The following is a 25,977-nucleotide window of genomic DNA, read 5'->3' on the forward strand; positions in this document are numbered from 1 at the left end:
ATGAGCCACTCAATAAAAAAGCAGTAGAAATTTTGATAAGGTCGGACCATTTGACACCTTATGCAAAAGATAATCTTTTTGATGTAATATTGAATAACCAACAAGTACTCCTCAAGAGTGATGAAAAACTTTCTTCAACAACCGCAGTTAAACATAAAATTATAACTAAAGACGATGAGCCAACGTACAGCAAAACTTATAGATTTCCAAATCATTTAAAAAAAGACGTAGAAGAGCAAATCTTGGAAATGCTCGAAGATGGAGTAATTATTCCCTCGAATAGTCCATATTCGTCTCCCATTTGGGTAGTTCCCAAAAAACCGGATGCTTCACAAAAAAGGAAAATAAGAGTCGTAATAGATTTTCGCAAACTGAATGAAAAAACTATTAATGATAAATACCCTATTCCCCAGATAGAGGAAATCTTGGACAGTTTGGGAAAATCTACATACTACTCGACATTAGATCTGAAATCTGGCTTCCACCAGATAGAAATGGACCCTGCACATCGCGAAAAAACGGCCTTCTCGACATCTCAGGGACATTTCGAGTTCACGAGAATGCCGTTCGGGTTAAAAAATGCCCCAGCGACGTTTCAACGTGCAATGAACCATGTACTAAGAGGATACATAGGATCGATTTGTTTTGTCTACTTAGACGATATTATTATAATTGGTAAATATTTAACATCACATTTAGAAAACCTGGATAAAGTGTTGAAAAGATTAGCAGCTTGTAATTTAAAAATTCAAGTAAACAAATGTGAATTTCTGAAGAGAGAAACAGAGTTCCTAGGTCATTTAATAACTCAAGATGGAATAAAACCTAATCCCGATAAAATTTAAAAAATCCTCGATTGGAGTCTACCTATGAATCAAAAGGAAATCAAACAATTCCTAGGGCTTACTGGTTACTACCGTAAGTTTGTGAAAGATTATGCTAGATTAACAAGACCCCTTTCAAAATGTTTAAAGCAAGGTGCTAAAGTAGCGTATGACGAGGAAGATTATAAAAAGGCATTTGAAGAGCCAAAAAAATATTATTGCTTCTAATCAAGTCCTTGCTTATCCGGACTTTGAACTGCCCTTCATTCTCACTACAGACGCAAGCAACTTTGCATTGGGAGCGGTTTTGTCTCATGTTCAAGATAATTGCGAACGGCCTATAGCATTTTCTAGTAGAACACTGAATAGTACATAATCCAACTATCCAGCAACAGAGAAAGAGGCCCTAGCTATAATTTGGGCGGTTAAAAAGTTTAAGCCCTACCTTTACGGGAAAAAGTTTACGTTAATCACGGACCATAAACCTCTTACGTTTATAAAAACATCTTATAAAAATTCGAAAATACTGAATTGGCGTTTAGAGCTAGAAAACTTCGACTATGAAGTTAAATACAAAGAAGGAAAAACTAATGTGGTGCGTTGCGGATAAACTAAAGATGCATTGAGCAGGAGGACTGACCCTGAAAAATCTATACGAGATATTAATGCTTCCTCGGGCATGCGCAGAGGAATATTCACGGCTCAGACGCGAAGAGAAAAGAGTTCACCGCTCCATGAAGCATGCTTTGGAAGAGCAAAACATGCGGGAACTCGAGCAAACCAGAAAGGCGTACGGACCGACACGAAAGTTTTACCAAGCGATAGCAGGTTACCGAAACAACGTTGTACCTAAGGTAACCTGCTGTCGTAACAAGGATGGAGATCTGGTCAGTAACCAGCCAGAGGTCCGCTCGCGGTGGGCTCAGTACTTCGATGAATTACTCAATGACCAGTTTAGCGAACAGCTAGAAGCGCCACTAGCAGATGGTGACATGCTACTGCCACCTAGCATAGAAGAAACACGAAAGGCTATCCGTCGGCTGAAAAATAACAAGGCACCCGGAACCGACGGAATTGCAGCCGAACTGGTCAAGAATGGAGGTGCACGACTAGAAAACGAGATTCATCAAATTGTTACTGAGGTGTGGGATAGCGAATCGATGCCTTGTGATTGGAATCTCGGCATCATCTACCCCATATACAAGAAGGGAGACAGGTTGAACTGCAACAACTACAGGGGTATTACGGTGTTGAATACCGCCTATTTAATATTCTCCCTGATCCTTCAGGATCGCCTTGTCCCGCACGTCGAAGAGATAGTCGGAAACTATCAAAGAGGATTCCGAAACGGAAAATCAACCAGTGATCAGATCTTCACCATGCGGCAGATCTTGGAGAAGATGGCTGAATACAGACACGACACATACCATCTCTTTATTGACTTCAAAGCCGCATATGATAGCATAGCCAGGGTAAAACTGTATGACGCTATGAGCTCTTTTGGAATCCCGGCCAAACTGATAAGGCTAGTTAGAATGACTATGACCAACGTCACATGCCAGGTGAGGGTGGATGGAAAACTCTCAGGACCTTTTGCTACCACCAAAGGTCTGCGCCAGGGGGACGGGCTTACTTGTCTCTTATTCAACCTGGCGCTAGAGAAGGCCGTGACTCGAGGGTGGAGACTACGGGAACCATCTTCTATAAGTCAACCCAGATCCTGGCATACGCTGATGATATAGACATCATTGGTCTGCGGCTATGTAGCAGAAGTCTACCAAGGGATCGAGCAGGCGGCAGAGAGCCTCGGATTGCAGATAAATGAGGCAAAGACCAAACTGATGGTGGCAACATCAGCGGGCCCACCAACAAATAATCAGAATCTACGTAGGCGTGACGTGCAGATAGGTGAACGCACTTTTGAAGTCGTCTCACAATTCACCTATCTTGGGTCAAAGGTCAGCAACGACAATAGCATGGAAGCTGAGTTGTGCGCAAGGATGCTGGCTGCCAACCGGTCATTCTACAGCCTGAAAAATCAGTTCACCTCAAAGAACCTGTCGCGACGGACGAAGCTGGGACTATATAGTACCTATATAGTACCAGTACTCACATACGCCTCTGAGACATGGACACTGTCTAAATCTGACGAAACCCTCTTAGCCGCGTTCGAGAGGAAGATGCTCAGAAGGATACTTGGCCCCGTATGTGTGGAAGGACAATGGAGGAGCCGATATAATGACGAGCTATACGAGATGTACGGCGACCTCACTATCGTACAGCGTATAAAGCTCGCCAGGCTCCGGTGGGCTGGCCATGTTATACGCATGGAAACGGACGACCCAGCCCGAAAAGTCTTTTTAGGCCGTCCACAAGGACAGAGGAGGCGTGGTAGGCCCAAATTGAGGTGGCAAGATGGCGTGGAGGCGTCCGCCATTAAGGCCGGGATAACGGACTGGCAGACGAAGGCGCGAGACCGTGAGCGGTTTCGGACACTCCTGAGGCAGGCCAAGACCGCAAAGCGGTTGTAGCACCGGATAAGTAAGTAAGTAATGCTTCCTCCATTTCAGACTCGCCAAGAAGTGGAACAAACCGAAGTAGCGAAAAGATTCATTCTGGGGATATAGCCGGCGATTACTTTGTTCACTACACAACAAGACCTGTAAATTTGTATCACAATCAGCTTATATTCAAATTAGGAGACACAAATGCGATTGTTAAAGAAACACCATTTGTAAATTTTTAAAAAACTGTTATCACTCAGAACAATTTCGATTCAAGTAATGTCAGTTGGTTTTTAAGCATGTACCACAACGGAAAGCAGACCGCTATTTTTGCTGCAGAAAATCTTATGCAAACGATTCAGGAAACATTTAGTAGTCATAATTTCACAAAAGCTCATTTTGTAGTTACACCAAATATGGTAGAAGATGTAACAAGCATTGAGAGACAAAATTTTCTCGTTACATCGGAGCATGACAGAGCCCATAGAGTGAAGTAGAATATCAGTTACGGCGATCATATTTTTTTCCCTGCATGCTAAAAATGATTAGAAGTTATGTTAACAGCTGTGAAATTTGTAGTAGTCATAAGTACGAACGCAAGCCTTACAATATAAAAATTTCACCCAGACCGATTACCCATAAACCATTAGATCGCGTTAATATGGATATTTATATCATTAATAAGTTTAGTTTCTTATCAATCATTGTTTCATTTACAAAACATCTACAAATGATGTACCTTAAAAACAACAAGTTCAAAAGAAGTTAGCTACTTATTTTTCAATCATAGGATTGCCTAAAGAAATCATAACAGACCATGAGACCACGTATATGTCTGTCCAACTAAAAAGTTTTTTGTCGTCGTTAGGAGTCTTGTTACAATATGCATCTTGTTCAGAATCGAATGGGCAAATTGAAAAAACACACTGCACAATAACAGAAATCATTAATACAAATAGGTATAAGTTTGAAGGAGCAGATACAAGATCTTTAACAAAGATTGCTGTTACCCTTTACAACAATAGCGTGCATACGGCAACGAAATTTACACCCAACGAATTGTTGTTTAACAATTCTAATAGTGTGAATCCACCAGAAATATCTGGAAAAGCACAAATATTATTTGCTGCGGCATATAAGAATATGACAAAAGCTGCCAAGCGCCAAACCAATAATAATGATTCAAAATGTGCCCCTCCAACATTGGAGGAAAGGGAAGCAGTGTTCATCATGCCTAATATAAGAACAAAGATGCAACCAAGAGCAACAAAACTCATTGTAAGAAACGTACTGGACAAAACATTTGAAAATGCTAGAGGAGTTAAAAGACATAAGAAAAAAATCAAGAGGTTGAAGAAGAACAATTAGCGAATTCTTTTGAACAAAATTTGAATATTGATAAACATACCATACTTTTCTAGTGAACATAATTTAAAGGTACTTAATCACTTGAAACTAATAAAACGCGAATGAAAATCTGTTGTAAGGCTGCGTAAGGTTAGGTAATACTAAGTTGAATTTATTATAACGTTTTTATACTGTCCTATTATCTTTGTACTGCCTATCCTAATCGGACGAGGACGCCCGAGCTTTACCCCCCGGAGAAGTAATAGATAGTGTGTTTATTATTATATGTTTACATATAAAACGTTCCATCACACCTCACCATATATATATATATATATACAAGTCGTGGGTGTTGTGTTTGTGTCCTTTCTCTTTAACGATCGGGATAATAATGAATCTATTGAGGAGCCTGCGTTTATCATCAAACTGACAGTGCAACACGTCAGTTGAATAAGGTTATGGTTATAATGGTGAGGTGTGATGGAACGTTTTATATGTAAACATATAATAATAAACACACTATCTATTACTTCTCCGGGGGGTAAAGCTCGGGCGTCCTCGTCCGATTAGGATAGGCAGTACAAAGATAATAGGACAGTATAAAAACGTTATAATAAATTCAACTTAGTATTACCTATAGATAGATAGATAGATAGATATGTAAGTTTCTACAATTATATTCACTTTATTATCTTAATCGTGCGCAGGAGAACAGTATTGTACCGGAGTATTAAGAAAGAGAGCTTATCCGATCGGATGCTCCTTTTTATACCTTCTCTCTCTCGCCTTACGCTCGCGCGCCTATTCCTTCTCGCGCACCTGTCCTTTCTCACGCACCTACGCACTTTCGCGAGGCTACGCATTTCTCGCGCTCATTATGCGTGTCCTGCCCGACTCTCCCGTTATCTCCTAAGCTCTCTAACTATCTACTTGAGACCCTAATTAACCCTTAATATCGCAGACCTCAAGTGATGAGAAAAAGCTGTCCTTCCCAATTCACTTAATTTGAACAGGCGAACACCACAGAACCCCCCACCAGTGACGGAGTCGCGATAGAAAAAGAATTGTGAGAGTGTTTGTCTCTTAAATTGAGATTTCATTTAGTTTTTCGCAAAGCGAACATTCTTTTGGCTATTTGTGGTTTTGCCTGTTTTGGAGACACCCTCCATTTCGAAAGCAGGTTTGAGGCGGTCAATCGAAATAGATTCATTTTTTTCTTTGATTTTAACCGTGAAAAATTTTCTGCACCGTCGAACTACCTCAAAAGGTCCTTCATACGGTGCTTGTAAACCCGTTCTCACTTTATCTACCCGTACGAAAACATGTTTACAGGTTTCAAGGTGTTTTGGTAAGTAAACCGGTGTTGTATCATTTAGTTTTGGTGGGCATGGGTCAATGTGCCTTAGCGCTTTTTTAAAATCCTGAACAAATTCGGGTACGTCCTCGACGGATTTTGCAGCAGAGGGTAAAAATACTTCGGAAGGAAGTCGCAAACTTTCTCCATATACTATTTCTGCTGGAGCGCCTTTTAATGCGTCTCTGTATGCTACTCGAATGCCCAGCAGAATCAGTGGCAATCGAGAAATCCAATGCGTATTGTCTTCGCAGGCTTTTAACGCTCCTTTTAAGTGTCGATGGAATCTTTCAACCATTCCATTGGATTGAGGGTGATACGCAGTCGTTTTAATGTGATGTGTTCCTAACAACTTTGTTAGTTCTTCAAACAGTTTTGACTGGAACTGTCTGCCTCTATCGGTTGTGATTGTAGATGGACAACCAAACCTTGGAATGTAATTCCTTACAAATGTTTCAGCTAGCGTTTTAGCCGACATATCAGGCATCGGATAGCATTCCGGCCAACGTGTAAAACGGTCAACAATGGTCAGTAAGTAGCTCATTCCTTCGGATGGTGGCAATGGACCAACGATGTCCATGTGCACATGTTCAAATCTCCCTTTTGGAACGGATAATGCTTCCAAAGGCGAGCGAGTGTGACGACCAATTTTAGATTTTTGGCATCCAACACACGAACGAGTCCAGTTTCCCACGTCCTTGTTCATTGACGGCCAGAAAAATCTTTCGGATAACAGCTTGCGTGATGCGCGAATACCCGGATGGGATAGGTTGTGTAGGTTGGCGAAAGTTTTTTTTCTTAGAGATTGAGGAACATACAACCTATTCTGTCCAGTCGACGACTCGAATACTAGTTTGTTTTTATCCAATATTAATTGATTTAATTTGAATTTGGAGTTTGCCTGACTATTTGAGTCTTCAAATAGTTGTTTTAGCTGTTCGTCTTTTTGTTGTTCCTTTGCAATTGCTTCATATGTGAAGTTTGTGATTTCGTTGGTTTCTCCTATTCGAGATAACGCATCTGCCACAACGTTGCTCTCGCCAGTAATGTACTTTATATCCGTTGTGAATTGTGAAATAAAGTCCAGTTGTCGGCATTGTCTTGGGGATTTTTCTGTTTTTGAATTTAGGGCATGGATCAATGGTTTATGATCTGTATAAACCGTGAACGATCTACCTTCTAGAAAATGTCGGAAATGTTTTATCCCAAGAGTAATAGCGAGCAATTCTCTATCGAATGTGGAATACCTCTGTTCCGTGGGCGTCATCGTTTTAGAAAAAAACGCAAGAGGTTCCAAAGTGCCTTCGCTAGTTTGTTGTAATACTGCCCCTACAGCAACACTAGAAGCATCTGTTGTTAGTGTATAAGTAGCATTACTTTTCGGATGCACGAGCATGGTAGCGTTTGAAAGTTCATCCTTTATTTGATTTAGTGCTTGTTCACAAGCGTCAGACCATTCGAATTTGATTTTCCTATTTTTGTTGTGCTCTTTTACTAACTGGTGAAGCACTCTTAGCTTATCTGAAATGTTAGGAATGAAGCGGTGATAATAATTCACCATTCCCAAAACTCTTTGAAGCTGTTTCACCGAACATGGTGAAGGAAAATCTCGAATGGCCATTATTTTTTCTGGCGATGGTGTTATCCCTTTCGCCGAAATGGTGTGGCTGAGGAATTCTATTTGATTCACACCAAGAATGCATTTTGATGGCTTAAGTTTTATATCGTGATCCGTTAAACGTTTTAGAACAATGTGCAAGTGTTCTAAATGGGATTCACGCGTCGAACTAGCTATCAGAATGTCATCTATGTATACAAACACAAAATCTAAATCATGAAAAATATTATTCATGAGTCGTTGAAAACACTGGCTTGCATTTCTGAGGCCAAACGGCATCCTTAGAAATTCAAATAACCCGAACGGCGTGGTTATCGCCGTTTTGTGGATGTCTTCCTCGGCAACAGGTATGATGTGGTACGCTCGAATGATATCCAACTTAGAAAAAAATTTGCAACCATCCAAGTTCATCGTAAAATCCTGCACATGCGGGATCGGATAACGATCAGGTATTGTGATGACATTTAAACGCCTATAATCGCCGCAAGGTCTCCAATCTGAATCAGGTTTGGGTACCATGTGTAGCGGTGACGAAGCTGACGACGAGGACACTCTGCAGATTCCCAGATCCAACATGTGTTGAAATTCTGCTTGAGCAATCTTGTGCTTTTTCGGATCCAGACGTCGTGGTTTAGAAAATGGTAAGCTTCCTTTGGTTTCGATGTTATGTACTATCGAATGCCTAACTGGCTTTTTATAATCTGGTGGATCCACTAAAGTTGGATATTTTTTAAAAATTTCACCAAATATGCTCGATTCAATCATCCAGTTTTTGGGGGTAGGTGTATCCACCAAAGCGATCGTTGCGATCGTTTCTTGTCCTGTAAGATGATCGATCAACCTCTTTCTTTTTAAGTCGACCCACAAATCGTGCTTCGCTAAAAAATCAGCCCCAATGATTGGTCGATTCACTTCAGCAAGTGTGAAACAGTGCGAAAACACTCTCCTAAGTCCAAGACTTAACTGTAGCAACTTGGTTCCGTAAGTAGCTATAGGGCTACCATTAGCTGCTACTAGTTGGTGTTCAGCTTGTTTGATGACTTTTCCAAAAAGATTGTACGGTATGACGGACACGTCGGCTCCTGTATCTACAAGGAAGGTAAATGTTGTTTTTTCATCGTCAATGAAAAGACGAGAGGAGCCCAATATTGCTCTCGGGTTGCCCGCCGCTGCCGTTGAGCAAATTAGTTTTTTTGCTGCGAAAAATTGCAGGGTTTTTGGCACCGTCGTGCTTGTTCGCCAAACCGAAAATGAAAATAACACATGGGGTGCTTCCGAACCTGTGATGGTGTTCTTGCACGTTTTTGGCTCTGAGATCTTTCTCGCTGTCTTCCTCTATTATTTCCTGTTTGGAAGGAAATTCTCCTTAGCATACTACGCAGTTCAGAAATTTCCTGTCGCAATATTGCAGTTTCATTCGAGGGATTTCTTCCCGAGCTTTCACTAGAAGAAACGCCTGCGATTGATGATACCGCTCCGGCTTGGGTTGCTTCCCACACCCTGTCTGCGATTTTAATTAGCTCATTGATTTCTCGGTTTCCGATGGCAATGAGCGCTACTTCCATTGTTTTTGGCAATCTTGATAACCAAAGCTTACGAATAAGCTCGGAAGTGAGGTTTGCAGAATCACCTGCCAGCTGAACCATGTGTCTGTAAAAATCAGACGGACTACGATCACCCATTTGTACGTGATACAACAACTGAGTGATTCGTTGTTCTTCACTCGCGTTAAGCCTTTCTAGAAGTTGACTTTTTAAATGTGAGTACGGGTTGTTTGGTAATGGCATAGTTATTATGTCCATTATTTTCGGCAAGACGTTTTTCGGGAGCACGCTTAGAACGTGAGAATATTTCGAGCGTTCCCTTGTAACGTTTGAAATATCGAACTCAGCTTCTGCTGCCACAAACCATGCGCTTGGAGCGTCTTCCCAAAAACAAGGCAATTTTGTGGAAATTTTTTCTATGGCCAAATGAGAGTTTTCTTGTTCCATCGTTCCCGCCACTGATGACGGCCCCGCGGCTCGCACCGGAATTGCACTGGGACCAGCATTTTTATCATCACTTTCGTTCTTTGACATTTTGGGTTCACAGAATATTCGCTATCTAATAAAAAAAATGTACCTAATTCTCTCTAAAATGCTTACACTATTGAGTTGATTTTTTTTTTTATGAAAATTGCGTATTATGATGAAAAAAAAAATTTTTGTTTGAAATGTTTACGACGTATCACGAAACGATTGTGAAATATGTATAAATATGCATATATATAAATAGGTCGGCAAATTCAAATTTAATGCATGTTAATATTTAACGCAATAGTATATAGGATAATAATATAATGATGGAACGCGGGAAAATACGTTATAATAAGAGAAAAGATAAAATAAAATAAAGGAATGAGCTCACCGATATCGTGGCGTATAGCGTCAGCAGCCGGTAGGTCACCACGAGGTTCTCAGCTCGTTGTTCTCGATAGCGGCTGCGGCGTTGTGGTTCATGCAGCAAAGACGATGCTGCGCCGATGAAAATCTCGACACGTTATTGCGATGGCTGCGCCGACGAAAAACTGCACACGTCATCCACGATGTTGCACCGTAAAAAGCTGCACCCGTCATCCACGATGTCCCGCACGTTCGTTCACGTTGAAATCTGCGTCCGTTCGTTCACTATGATGTTCCGTCGAATGATTGGCACGTCATCTTATGCTGCTTACCGTTGTTTTACACAGCTCGATTTCTGCTGCGCGATGGGTTAACGTGGTTTTCCACATAGAGGATCGAGATGGCTGCTGCATGTGGTTTCCACCATACAGGATCGCGATGGCTGCTTCACGAGGTTTGCCACATAGAAAATCGCGATGGCTGCGTCACGTGGTTTGCCAAATAGAGGATCGCGATGGCTGCTTCACGTGGTTTGCCAAATAGAAGATCGCGTTACTTCCTATGCCTCGTTCTTCACACGGGAATATTGCTGCTTTGGCGTGGTCCCGTGTGACACTCGTCAGTTTTCGGAGGGCTGCTTTCTTCCCATCCGTAAACGAGAAAAAAAACCCGTGAGTGGTTTCCTTTGCGACACTCACAATGTGGGCTACCGCATGGTCCGAAACGCGGATTTCACGATGGCATTCACCCCGTACGTTGGATTGACAGGTTTTGTAGTAGCGGTAAAACACTGTCCATGCGGTAACGCGTTGCACTCTCCTTAATGTTCCGACACGCAGTGTATGTGTCCGTGTGCGTTATACTCCAGTCCTGCGCTGCAGCACGATGATAACAGGGACGTGAACAGCTGAAGAGGTGGGACCGTGATGTGCGTTAGCGACGACGGTTGTCGTTTCCTCTATCCATTAGCCATGCACTTAGCACTTGTTGCACCAATCACGACACTTTTCACGACACCCTTCAGATCACGTCGGGGTCACCAATTTGTAAGTTTCTACAATTATATTCACTTTATTATCTTAATCGTGCGCAGGAGAACAGTATTGTCGCGGTATACCGGAGTATTAAGAAAGAGAGCTTATCCGATCGGATGCTCCTTTTTATACCTTCTCTCTCTCGCCTTACGCTCGCGCGCCTATTCCTTCTCGCGCACCTGTCCTTTCTCACGCACCTACGCACTTTCGCGAGGCTACGCATTTCTCGCGCTCATTATGCGTGTCCTGCCCGACTCTCCCGTTATCTCCTAAGCTCTCTAACTATCTACTTGAGACCCTAATTAACCCTTAATATCGCAGACCTCAAGTGATGAGAAAAAGCTGTCCTTCCCAATTCACTTAATTTGAACAGGCGAACACCACAGATATATATATATATATATATATATATATATATATATATATATATATATATATATATATATATATATATATATATATATATATAAGCGATTTCTGATTTGATGATTTGATTTGATGAAAATTAAGAGCTTTGTGAAGCGTGTGTTGTTGTTTAGCGTGTCGGTCAGAATGTTGACAAAAGACCAAATGCTGTGCGCCCTGGAATGCGTTAATGTTCCTGTGTCGCCGAATGCCACCATTGCGCAAATACGTAAGATGTACGAAACTACCTTCGAAAGCGTACAAAATATGAACAATCCATATGATGTTCCATCGGTTAGTGGAAAGCCTAAGGAAGAAACTGCACTTGCACTACAAAGCGAGACACATGTTAGCGAGAACAATGCCACCACCATGACGCATACTGAGAACGACGTAACCGCCATTTTGCGCAACGAACACGATACCGCTACGCTTGATTCATCTATAGCTGGAAATCCGCAAAGCGACACACCCAATATAAACGATGAGATTGAAATGCTAAAAAAAAAGCTTGAAATTCTTGAGCTCAAACAACGAATTACAGCCCTAGAAGCTCCAACTGTTCCTTTCCCGGGGCCACAACCACCGATATTCAATTTTGAAGAAATTGTCGATAAATTTAGCGGTGACAATAAAGATCACATGGAGCGTTGGTTCAAGGAACTGGAACGTGCGTTTCTCCCATACAATATGGATAATACAATGAAGCTGCACTATACTCGTCGATTGCTCACTGGTACGGCTGCAAAATTTGAAAAATCACTAGATTTTACAGCGTATCATGAATTGAAAGATAGTTTGATAGAAACTTTCAGCGAAACCAAATCGCTTGAAAATGTATACAAGCAACTCAGATCACGACAACTTGGAAGAAACAAGTCCATCACACGGTACGTTCTAGATATGCAAGCCTTAGCATGGGGAACTCCAGTACCAGAAGAAGATCTGGTAAATATCATCATCGATGGAATCAATGATCCTATCAACACAGCATCTATTCGATTCGCTGCTCGTTCTTTAACTGATTTGAAGCGACTATTGAAACGGTACGAGCAAATCCGCCCTCAACACATTGCAACACCATCATCATCAGGGACCATCCGCCAACCAAGTAATGTGTCAAGAACATCGGATAACCAGCAGGCACCCGCTGTAGTGAGATGTTACAACTGCTCTCAATTTGGACGCTATCAGAATTCCTGCCCTATACCACGTCGACCACCAGGATCGTGCTTTAAGTGTCATCAGGTTGGGCATGCTGCTCGAAACTGCCCAATTAAAATAATCATCCCATCGGCTGCCGCGCATTATAAAGATCAGGGTAATAAAGATCAGGGTACAACTTTAGACGAATTTGAACAGGTGAGTGTTGCCTTCCAAAATCAAAATGACCCGAGCAAAGTATTGACATGCGTGCGTTCTCTCCTTGATACAGGAAGCCCAGTGAGCTTTATCGACTCTTCTATAGTTCCAAAAACTTTGGTTAAACCACCTCTGACATCAAGATATCAGGGTCTCGGAAACCAGATGCTTGTTGTCTGTGGAGAGGTGTCTTGCAAAATAAATCTGCGAAAGGATGAGGCAGTACATACATTTATCATCCTCCCTAGCGATAGTATTGCCTGGCCTATGATTATTGGTCGTGACCTATTAAAAAAATTCAATATCTTTCTGTATAAAAACAAATCAAAAATTGAACTTAATAAAGGACCTACCAATCTTAACAGAGAAACATGCATGTAATCATTGGCTCAGAGTATTCCGTTGCCTCAAGACACATTAGATTTAGTACCATTCAAGTTAGAAAGACTATGCCCTGCAGAATATCACGACACCCAAAATGAGGCATTTGAGGAAATATGTGCGATTGATTTATCTGATGATGTTTCAGAACTCCATATAGGTAAACATTTAACTTGCCATGAAAATTCAGCTCTTTTATGTTCTATAAATCAAAATTATTTAAATTATCCATCTGAAAAAAATATTCCACACGATCACAGCATGAAAATAAGTCTTACCCATGACACACCTTTGTTCACAATACCCCGTCGACTATCATATGGAGAGCGAAATCAAGTGCGTGAAATAGTTAATGACTTATTAGAAAAACAAATAATTCGTCCAAGTAATTCGCCGTATGCTTCGCCTCTAGTTTTGGTCAGAAAGAAGAGTGGGGAAAAATAAAATCTCAATAAAATCACTGTTCGAGTTAATTTTCCGCTGCCGTTAATAGAAACATGTTTGGAACATTTAAGTAATAAGCGAATTTTTACATTACTAGATTTAAAAAGTGGGTTACATCAAGTGAAAATGCACGATGATTCGATTAAATATACCTCGTTTGTTACCCCTGATGGTCAATACGAGTATGTCAAAATGCCATTCGGATTAAAAAACGCTCCTTCTGAATTCCAACGATTTATCAATAACATATTACGTGAATTTATTGAGGCAGACAAATTAGTAGTTTATTTAGACGATATCATCATTGCTTCAGTTGACTTCAATTCTCATTTGAGCACTCTTAGTGCTGTCCTTACGAAAATACGCCAAAATGGGTTAGAGCTCCGTTTAGATAAATGTAGGTTTGGTCAACAAGAATTAGATTATCTGGGGTATAAAGCAAATTCTTGTGGGATACGTCCCAGTGACAGCCACATAGCGGTTATTAAAAATTATCCGATACCGACAAACACCAAACAGGTACGCAGATGTCTAGGACTTTTCTCATATTTCCGTCGTTTCGTCCCTTCATTTTCACACATAGCGAAACCATTAACTAATTTGTTAAAAAAATGAAAAGCGGTTTGATTTCGATTCTACGTGTGAAAATGCATTCAAATCCTTCAAAACGAGAAAAACTCATTTCATCCCCCGTATTGGCGATATTTGATCCAAAACGTGAGACAGAACTGCACTGTGATGCCAGTTCTTTTGGTTTCGGTGCGGTTCTGTTACAAAAACAAGATGATGGTAGATTCCATCCCATAGCATTTTTCTAAGAGCACAACCACGGATGAATCTAAGCTCCATAGTTATGAACTAGAAACATTGTCGATCATATATGCTTTGAAGCGCTTTCATGTTTATGTTCATGGAATACCCATAAAAATTGTTACAGACTGTAACTCTCTCGTGGAAACCCTCAAAAACCGTAACACCTCAGCCAAAATTGCTCGATGGTCGCTTTTCCTTGAAAATTACGAATATTCCATTCAACATCGTGCGGGTTCCTCTGTGAATCATGTTAACGCTTTAAGCAGATTGGAATCAAGTTGCGCTGTCAATGAAATTGATTTGGACTTTCAACTACAAGTAGCTCAGGCCCGAGATTCCGACATTGAGAAAATAAAAAAAACTTAGAGTTGGGGCCTGTTGCTGGTTTTACATTGCAGGACGGGTTAGTATATCGCGTATCACCTTCCAAGGGACTACAACTATACGTTCCACGTGAAATGTCAGAAAACATCATTCGTCATGAAAAATAGGTCATCTAGCTGTCGACAAGACTTATGACAAAATTGGTACCCATTATTGGTTTCCGTATATGAAGTCAAAAGTTGAACATTTCATTGAAATTGTTTAAAATGCATAATTTATTCGGCTCCTACTCGTATTAATAACAAAAACCTACATAGCATCCCAAAAGAACCAGTACCGTTCCATACACTTCATATAGACCATTTGGGTCCCTTACCTTCAATTAGATCACAAAAGAAATACATTTTAGTAGTCATCGATGCCTTCACTAAATTTACAAAAATGTATGCAACTCGCTCAACAAATGCCCAAGAGGTCTGTACTATCCTCAACCAATACATGTCATACTATAGCCGCCCAAAGCGAATGATTACCGATCGTGCTACGTGTTTCACTTCTAACCAATTTGAAAATTTCCTCGAACATAATGCTATTCAACACATCTTAAATGCCACAAGTTCCCCCCAAGCTAATGGGCAGGTTGAAAGAGTCAATCGCGTTCTTCGTCCTATGCTTAGTAAGTTCTCGGACTTTCATGATCATAGCGATTGGAGTTCTCAATTACGATCAGCAGAATATGCTTTGAACAACACTAAACATGCGCCTACAAATTTTACTCCTTCTATTCTTCTTTTTGGCATCGAACAGCGAAGTTGCGAAGTGGATGAATTGGAGGAATTTCTGGATGAAAAGAATATTCTAAATGTAAATCGACCACTGATCGAGATCCGTCATAAAGCATCAGAAAGTATAAAACGATCACAGGAGATAAACGAAAATTACTTCAATAAAAATCATAAACCTGCTACCAAATTCCAAAAAGGTGATTTTGTAGTTATACGTAACGTTGACACTACCACGAACACTAACAAAAAACTGATTCCAAAATATAAAGGGCCATATGTAATTCATAAAGTTTTACCGAGCGATCGGTACGTTATCAGAGATATAGATGGTTGTCAGGTAACTCAAATGCCATACTCTCAGGTAACTCAAATGCTTGCGTCTTTAGGCTAATGATGATTAACGGCAACATTTGCCTTAGATTAGTTTAAGAACTAGGCTAGGCTTGAATTGAGGGCAATTAAATGTTCAGGATGGCCGAGCTGTAGGCGTATGTGGATCATAAACGTCAACCTCATACATCAACTGTCAACCGAATAATGTCCAAACCTTGTACAATCGTAAAATCTTGGCAACCCGGCCGAGCTGTCAGAAAAAGAGAATAAAAAAGGGGAATTCACGTTGTGTACGCAGTTGGCAAAGCACGTGTAATTCTGTGTCTTATGTCCTTCAGTCCTTAAGAATATTTTATTTGACGTTGTTTACAATATATATATATATATATATATATATATATATATATATATATATATATATATATATATATATATATATATATATATATATATATATATATATATATATATATATATGTTTATATATGTATAAGTATATAAAAACGTATATATATATATATATATATATATATATATATATATATATATATATATATATATATATATATATATATATATATATATATATATGTTTATATATGTATAAGTATATAAAAACGTATATATATATATATATATATATATATATATATATATATATATATATATATATATATATATATATATATATATATATATATATATATATATATATATATATATATATATATATATATATATATATATATATATATATATGTATATATGTATATATATATATATATATATATATATATATATATATATATATATATATATATATATATATATATATATATATATATATATATATTGTAATCTTTCTTAATTTCGGAAGAATTAACTGAAGGCTGAAGAATTGCGTGTTTTCTGTTTTAGCGCTCAATCACGAATGACATCTCTATTTGACAGTATTGCCTGAGATACTTAAACCTAGGTGTGATCGCACAAACAAGATGTACATATAGAAAAGGTGTATGTGTAAGGATGTCAAGGTGTATGTGTGAGGTATATACAAATTCGAATTTCTAATTTCTACAGCTCGGCCATCCTGACGAGAAATTGACCTCAATTTTTCCTGCATATGTATAGCCCTACCCTTAATCTTAAGTGTAGCTTTATGAACATATTCCGATCAAGCTCCCCCCAGAGGCACTATCCATCTTCTCAACTTGTCCGACTCCAACACTCCATCATATGGTATTTGCGTCATTTGTATTCCATCGATATCACGTATAACATATCTGTCATTAGGTAAACGTTTGTGGATAACGTATGGACCTTTATATCTGGCAATGAGTTTTTTGTTTGAATTTGGTGTGTTATCTACATTTTTAATTACAACAAACTCTCCTTCATTGAATACGGGAGCAGGGCGATGGTGTTTAGCATGTTGTTTCTCATTATTTTGTTGTGATTTTAAAATATTGAATGATGCTTCTGCACGTATAGTTTCTAAATCTGAAAATGCTTTGTTTTTGTCTTCTAAATATTCGGTCAATATATCTACTGAAGGGCCTCGTTGGTTAACACCAAACAATAGCATAGAAGGGGAAAAACGAGTGGACGAATGAATGGTATTATTAAGAGCGTATTCTGTAGATAGCAAATGGGTCACCCAATCTACATGGTCGGTCTGATTTGATAATTTACTCAATATGGGACGAATAATGCGATTGACCCTTTCCACTTGACCATTAGCTTGTGGTGATCCTGTGGCATTCAACACATGGCTAATTCCGCGAGAAGAAAGGAAATTGGAAAATGCGGCTGAAGTAAAGCATGTACCTCGATCGCTAATTATTCTTTTAGGTCGACTGTAGTAAGAGAAATATTGTTTTAGAGCATTGCACACCTCTTTTGTACTAGTGGAAGTTGTTGGATACAATTTAACGAATTTCGTAAATGCGTCTATTACTACCAATAAGTATTTTTTCTTTAAAGATGATGTAGGTAGCGGTCCAAAATGGTCAATGTGCAAGGTATCAAATGGGTAAGGTTCTTTTTGGATGCTATGAAGGTTCCGATTATTTACTCTAGATGGAGCAGAGTGAATAATGCACTTCAAGCAGTTATTTATAAAGTTTATTATCCGTGTTTTTCTGTTAGGAAACCAATAATTCTGATCTATTTGGTTGCAACATTTTTCGGCTCCCAAATGACCTATTTGTTCGTGTATTGATCGTATCAGATTATTAACCATTTCTGTTGGCACGTATAATTTTAGCCTATTAGAAGGTGATCGTTTGAATACAATACCGTCTTGTAATTGGTAACCTTCGACATCCGTCGTCTCTAACTCTTTTTTCAGAGTTTGGATAAGCGGATCCCTAGCCTGAGCTACACGTATTTGGAAGTCAATATCAACATCATCGAAGGCAGCCAAATGTTCCAGTCGGCTTAATGCGTCTACATGACTCATTGCTAATCCAGGGCGATGTTGAATAATGTAATTATAATTCTCCAGGAACAGTGACCAACGTGCTATCTTTGCGGACGAATTTCTATTTTTAAGCGTTTCTACCAGAGAATTACAATCAGTCACTATCTTTATTGGAATGCCGTGTACATAGGTATGGAAACGTTTGAGCGCATATATAACGGCCAATGTTTCAAGCTCGTAGCTGTGCAATTTAGCTTCATCAGCCGAAGTGGTTTTGGAAAAATACGAAATAGGGTGATATCTACCATCGTCCTGTTTTTGCAAAAGCACAGAACCAAAAGCTATCGAACTTGCGTCACAGTGAAGTTCAGTTTCGCGTTTAGGGTCGTATATGGCAAGCACCGGAGCTACTATCAATTTATCTCGGAGTGTTTCAAATGCTTTTTTACACTCATCATCAAAAATAAATGGAACATTGTTTTTCAAAAGATTAGTAAGTGGTTTTGCAATACTAGAGAAATGTGGAACAAACCTCCGGAAAAACGAAAAAAGACCTAAACATTGTTGTACCTGTTTTGTGTTCTGAGGAACAGGATAGTTTTTGATAATTTTTACATGATTATCGCTAGGACATATACCTGAATGATTGGCCTTGTATCCTAAGTAATCCAATTCATCGTAAGCAAACTTACATTTATCAAGCCGTAGCTCCAACCCATTATTTCGTAGAGTATGCAAAACTTCACTAACTATTTCAAGATGTTCTTTAAAGTCTTGAGAAGCTATGAGAATGTCGTCAATGTATACAACCAGCTTTTCATTCTCGATGAATTTCCGCAAAATTGTATTAATGAAACGCTGAAATTCAGCTGGCGCGTTTTTTAATCCGAAGGGCATACGCGTGTACTCGTACTGGCCGTCTGGAGTAACAAACGCTGTGAATTTAATTGAATCCTCGTCCATTGCCACTTGATGAAAACCACTCTTTAGGTCTAGTAACGTAAAGAATTTTTTATTGCCCAAGTGTTCTAGGCACGTCTCTATGAGTGGAAGCGGGTAGTTGTCGCGGATTGTTACTTTATTAAGAGGTCGGTAGTCGACACACTTACGAATTTCGCCATTTTTCTTCCTAACGAGTACCAGTGCGGAAGCATAAGGAGAGTTACTGGGTCTTATTATATTTTTCTCTAATAAATCCTTCACAATGACTTTTACTTTATTCCTTTCATCGAAAGAAAGTCGTCTAGGCTTTGTGAAAATAGGAGTATCATGAGTTAAGCTAATTCGCATTTTATGAGCAGATGGTATTATATGTTTATCCGGAAAATTAATGTAATTATTGGAAACTATTGATCTTAAAGCAATGCCTTGTTCTTTAGAAAGATGTTCTCCAACATTTATAGTGCTAGCCTCATCGCTAATATTTATAGAACACATTTCAGAAAAAGTTGTGTCATATTGTTGTTTATGTTCAGATTTGTCTGATATCGAAATGAATTTTGAAGAAATATTGGGATCGGACAATTTCGAATCTTTGCATACCTCTGGTAAGGGAGCCTGGATCGAACTACGTAAAAGACCCAACGTTTGGAGCTTATGGTAAAAACCCGGTTTTTTTAAGTTCAGAATTTTATCTTTATTTAAATTCATCAGCATAAGTTTGCTGTAATGTTTACGGAATTGAGCGAGTGTGATGTTAAATTCTGATAACAAATCTCTCCCTACTATCATGGATATGGACATGTAGCTTTTTGGTAAAATATAGAAATTGTGAATGAATGTTTGATTACGAAAACTAAGTTTTAGCTGTACTGTTCCAAGAGTTTGTAAATTCACATTTCCTATTCCTCGAAATCCACTTGGTTGGGGAGCGCTTAGTTTTGTAACCGGAACAATGGCTTCATTTATGAAGCTTTTAGAGCTACCGGAATCAAAAAGAGATGTTATAATTAACCCTGGGCTCCAAACATTGTTTCTCTTAAAAGCTACACTTACCTCCTGATAGGCCTCAAGTTGAACGAAGTTTCCATTTTCCCCAGAATCTAGATGCGCTGTTTCATTGTCGTTGCCCTGTACCGCAGCAACCGTTAGTTGACGTCTATCTGGGACAGGACAGTTGCGAATGACATGTGATGTGCTACCACATCGGAAACAGGAACCCGGAGCTCGGCGAGGTTGTGTGCATTGCGATGAATGATGTCCATGATTCGAACAGTTATAACATCGAAGAGGTTCTGTCGTCGTTTGTCTTGGTGGAATCGGTCTCGGGGAAATGGTGTTGATGTGAGATGGGCTGCGGCGTTCTGGGTTTTTGCGCAACAGAAGATGGGATTCATATCGCTTAATGTTGTCAATCAGGTCGTAAATATCGCGGTAATCCTTGGTCACAAGGCTATCATAGAGAGGGTCACGAGAAAGTCCTCTGATGACATAAGTTATGATAGCCTCCTCACTCACGTGGCCTGACATTCCCAGCGCATTTACTCGGTATACATAGCTTGTGTACGACTCAGAAATTTTCTTGTAGACCGATGCTAATTGGCTATGAATAACGGCTTCGTTACAGCGATCAGGAAAAGCCTTTTTAATTGTGTCAGCGAATTCGTCGAATGTCTTCAAAGTGTTACGGAAGCCATTGTACCATTCGCTTGCTGCTCCAGTCAACCGACTGCCTGCATATAAAAGCATCGTGCGATCCTGCCATCCATATAATTCGCTATTGTAGCGAATCGTATTGATCCACTTATTGATACCGAGGCCGTCAGAAAATTCCGGTATCAAATGTTTCAACTCCTCGGGATGAACCAATCGACCATCCGTAAACGTCTGCCGCTGTTCCATTTCCATAATTTTTGCTCGTAGCGCCATTAATTCCAATTGATGAGAAGTTGCGTCGAATGAAGCACCTTGCGTCGAAGATGTCGGAGCAGCTTTGTCTTTCATCAAGATGGCGGCTGCTGCAACGTGGTTTCCATTGTTCGTCACTTCGTCTTCATCTGCACACACTCTTTGAGGAATGAAATTCTGGGTTGATTGTTCCTCCATTTTGTTTTTCGGTACACTTTGCTCGTACAACATGCGTAGTTGTGGTAAAGTTGCTTTCGGAGGCACTTCGATGTTAGCAACTTCCAAAGCACAAAGAAGTTCCTCTTTTGTAAGCATTTTTCGGCACAAACGGTTTATCCCACTTCTGAATTGTAATCTTTCTTAATTTCGGAAGAATTAACTGAAGGCTGAAGAATTGCGTGTTTTCTGTTTTAGCGCTCAATCACGAATGACATCTCTATTTGACAGTATTGCCTGAGATACTTAAACCTAGGTGTGATCGCACAAACAAGATGTACATATAGAAAAGGTGTATGTGTAAGGATGTCAAGGTGTATGTGTGAGGTATATACAAATTCGAATTTCTAATTTCTACAATATATATATATATATATATATATATATATATATATATATATATATATATATATATATGTTCAGGCTTAGACACGGAAGCACTGCCAGTTGATTCGTGTTTAACGAAACACGAAGATCATTCGTTGAGTTCGGAGCGTTCGGGCACGATCGATTAGTTTATAAGTATAAGTGAATTGCGTGAAATAAACTCTCTTCTAATTGTGCAATACAAGGAACAGCACCCGGTAATTATAAAACGCTAGAAAAAGTTACACCGAAACGCGAAAGAACATTATCCGAAATCGTATCGATCATTGGTGCCGTGACCAGGATAACGACGGATTCTGGTTGAAATAATTTTACGGATTCTCGCGATATTTGTGATTATTGTGCGTGTCACTTTGCTTTAGTCGCAACACCGTCGACCGAGCTCACTGTGTTCGCGAAATTTAGCGTCATCCTAAAATCGAACTATGCCAACCCAACAACGCATCCTATCGTCCAGAAGGACAGCGTTGCTAGCGATGTTACCGGATTACGAAAAGTTTCTCATAGACTTTTACCCAGAACGGGATGCAATGCAGATCGACCCACTCATTGCAAAAATCAAACAGCTTTCCATCGACTTGGAAACTGTGCAATGCCAATTAGAAGACGCAGCAGTCACACACGACGAAATTGTGCATAATGCCGTTGTACGCGATGATTACGATGATCGTTTAATACGCATAGAAGCCGTGTTAAAATCAAACAAAATGCGTTTGCCGCGAAATGAAAGCGCAGGCATAATTTCTTTGGCAGGGACAAAACAGCCCACCATCACGCTTAACGGGTTAGCCTGTGGTTACACTCGTGTAAACAATACCGCGGCGACACCTAGCGGAAAGCAAATGTCCTACCAGCATAAAAAAGCTAAACCTTTACGCGAAGCTAATTCTCCGGCTACGACTTACGCACACATACGCACATGCCCTATATGCTATTCGCAACACTCTATAGCGAAATGCCCGCAATTCATGCTCATGAATTCGGATGAACGATATCAGAACGCAAATACACTCAAGCTCTGCCTAAATTGCTTGCACGACAATCACCACACGCGTGATTGCTCGTCGCAACACAAGTGTAAGCACTGTAGTTCAGCACACCACAAACTGATACACACACCGCACTACACCAGCACATTTGCCACTGCACCGAAGCCAGCTGCGCCAAATGCTCCTGCGTGTAATACACAAAACACCGACACATTTTCCACTGCACCGACGCCAGCTGCGCAAAATGTTCCCGCGTGTTACACACATAAAATCGGTGCATTTTCCACTGCAACCAAGCCAGCTGCGCAAAATGCTCCGGTGACACACACACACAACACTGACGATCACACGGCAAGCACTCAAACAAACAGCGATGCAGCACTGAGACAAACTTCTGAGAAAGTTCTGTCTCAAACTGCGGTTATTCATGCTAGCGATGCACATAGTATAATGCATCCGGCAAGCGCACTGTTAGATGGTGTAACTCAGCTTATTCCAACCATCGATCGATTCGCTTATACATCAAATACAAAACATAATTCGATCGACATCACTCTGATTGGTGCGGATCAATTTTCCATCCCGGTGCAAAACACGGTGCTTGCGAAGTTTGCGTCCAAAGCCACCCACTACGAGCTGGATGTTGATGTTTTGATGATCCCCAAATTGTTCGAAATCTTTTACATGCCATCGGTAGCATGCATGGCATCACGAAATGAATCCATCGAGCGATTCTGTAAAGAAGAAGAAGCACAAGTTAATGATAGATATTCACTCAAAGTACGAAAGCACGACAAGTTTCACGAAGTGACAAAACACCAAGCTGTTCACTTACCTATTGAGCTACATTTAAATAAAACGTATGACGTATCCAATTCACTTAATGTGCTCGCTGCTTTATATTCTGAACAGATCGAGGCGCGAAAGCTTTTACCATACGAGAAGGCTCACGTTGTTTTATATGATCCAGAGCAAGATGATTCATGCTTCGATGTGCAGCACCTTTCGCACCAGCGACCGTGGAAGCATTTATCCTGGGCGTATTATCCTGCAGATTTCGTTTCTCACAGTATGTCAGCAGAATTCCTGAAAAGTAAGCTGCGGAGCTTCGGTCCGGATTGGTTTTGTCTACCCGCTTCCATCTGGCCCAACTCTAACCCTGAACCAACCGAAGAAACGAATCTTGAGATTCGTATGGTGAGTGCTACCGTAATGATAACGCCTACTAATTTTCCTTTGTTTACGTGTTACAGCTACAAGCGATTGTCGCGTATCGTTGCATACTGCATTCACTGCGCACGTAACACTAAGGAAAGGTCACGCACTCAACGAACAGCAGCACACCACCACGTACCTTTAATCATCACTACCGAGCGCATGAAAACTGCAAACACTGTGCTACACCATACAGCGCAGCTGGATGCATTTTCAATGGATCTCGGGCAGCCCCAAAACGGCAACGTTGTGACGAAGCCCACCATGCAAAGCATCCTGTCCTGCCTCCTAAAATACAGCCGTTTACGCACATGATCGACAAGTGCCGTTACACGGAGCATCAGCGAGAAGGAAGATCATTGCTCACGACGGTACGGGATGAGCATTGGTCGTTAGATGGAAGGCAAATTCTGTGTGGTTTTGTTGTGAAAGATTCCCCTCGATGTATACGCAAGCAACCAACACTTTGGCATTAACAACTTTTATCACTACCACGATTGACTGCGCGACGCGGTTTACCAGCACACAACGCGAGTGCTGCAAGCGAGCTTCATGAGCTAGTTAATCTGTTCCGCGGCGAACAACTATACTTATTCGTTACAGATTGTTTAACATATACATATAATGTTTTAGAACTTTTACTACTTTATTACACATATTAAAAATTAACATAATAAATAATAAAACACAATATATTGTAAAATAATAAACAATATATACAATATATATCAAACATCAATATATAAACATATATATCAAATATCAAAATATATTTGTTAAATTGTCTGCTGGTTGATCAGTGGGATGTAGCACAGCTTCACTCTTTCTTCATGGACACACTGCTTGATAAAGTGCAATTTGATTTCAGTGTGCTTGAGCCTTTTCGACGAACCATTCGAATTTGCTATAGCTATAGCAGACTGATTGTCTTCGAAGACTTCTACAGGTAGATTATCTCGAAGGCTCAGCTCCTCGAATAGTTTGCATGTCCACAGTACCTCACAGATGCAGTCGGATAGAGCTGAACATTCTGCTTCAGTTGATGACAATGCTACCGTCCGCTGCTTTTTAGTGCTCCAAGCAGTAGTTGCCCCATAGACTTTAATTAAGCAACCTGAGGTGGAACGCCTATCCATCACATCTGTTGCCCAATTCGCATCTGCAAATCCAATTATTTGACGACATGTAGGATCGCTTTTCTTGTAAATTAGCCCATAGTCAATTGTGCCCTTCAAGTAGCGAAGAATCCTTTTGGCATGTTTCCAATGTTCTTCCCCGGGATTACTCTGGAACTGACTGAAGTAAGAAACCGCAGCACTTATGTCAGGACGAGAAGTTATTGTCAAATAAGTGAGACAGCCGATCATCTCCCGGTACGGCTTGTTTAGGTTTTGATCGATTTCTGACTTTTTCAGCTGTAGGTTCGGTTCCATTGGAGTAGATATTGGGTTACACTCTTCCATTCCGAAACGCTTCAATACAGCATTGATGTATTTCTGCTGACTCAGTTTCATGATTCCATTCATTGGCTCTCTTTCAATGCACAGGCCTAAGAACATTTTAGCCTCATCTAGATCTTGCATTTTGAATTGATTGATTAACATTTGTTTCACGGTTTTGATTTCCTGAAGGTTCTTTGCAATGATAAGCACGTCGTCAACATACAACAACACGTAGACAGGACCATGTTTGCTTTCTCGTATATATAGACAGCTATCTTCCAATTATTGACGAAAACCACAACGTGAAATGTGTTCATTGAAACATTCATTCCACGCCTTAGATGCTTGCTTTAGACCGTAAATGGATTTGTTGAGTCGACATACTTTATCCCCCTCCTCAAATCCTTTAGGTTGGCGCATGTAAATTTCTTCTTTCAATGTTCCGTTGAGAAAGGCAGATGTTACATCCATTTGATGAACAGCATAATCAAATTGGTTTGCTATAGCAAGCATTGAGCGTACAGTCGACATTTTTACTACAGGTGCATAA

At 40.0% G+C, this 25,977-nt stretch overlaps 2 protein-coding genes across 2 annotated transcripts; one reads left to right on the plus strand and one right to left on the minus strand.

Annotated features, from left to right (window-relative positions):
- Positions 1-11,597: 11,597 nt before the first annotated feature.
- Positions 11,598-13,643, plus strand: LOC133391731 (uncharacterized). Its single transcript, XM_061647765.1, has 2 exons — positions 11,598-12,829; positions 12,903-13,643. The coding sequence occupies exons 1-2, from the start codon at positions 11,615-11,617 to the stop codon at positions 12,912-12,914; spliced, it is 1,227 nt and encodes a 408-aa protein (XP_061503749.1). The 5' UTR covers positions 11,598-11,614; the 3' UTR covers positions 12,915-13,643.
- A 3,171-nt stretch (positions 13,644-16,814) lies between these two features.
- On the minus strand, positions 16,815-21,747 carry LOC133391588 (uncharacterized). Its single transcript, XM_061646759.1, has 2 exons — positions 20,327-21,747; positions 16,815-20,252 (listed from the first exon to the last, which is right to left on the minus strand). The coding sequence occupies exons 1-2, from the start codon at positions 21,491-21,493 to the stop codon at positions 20,247-20,249; spliced, it is 1,173 nt and encodes a 390-aa protein (XP_061502743.1). The 5' UTR covers positions 21,494-21,747; the 3' UTR covers positions 16,815-20,246.
- Positions 21,748-25,977: the final 4,230 nt, after the last annotated feature.

The sequence above is a fragment of the Anopheles gambiae genome, chromosome 2 (genome assembly GCF_943734735.2).
Source record: "Anopheles gambiae chromosome 2, idAnoGambNW_F1_1, whole genome shotgun sequence".
NCBI classification, from domain to species: Eukaryota; Metazoa; Arthropoda; class Insecta; order Diptera; family Culicidae; genus Anopheles; species Anopheles gambiae.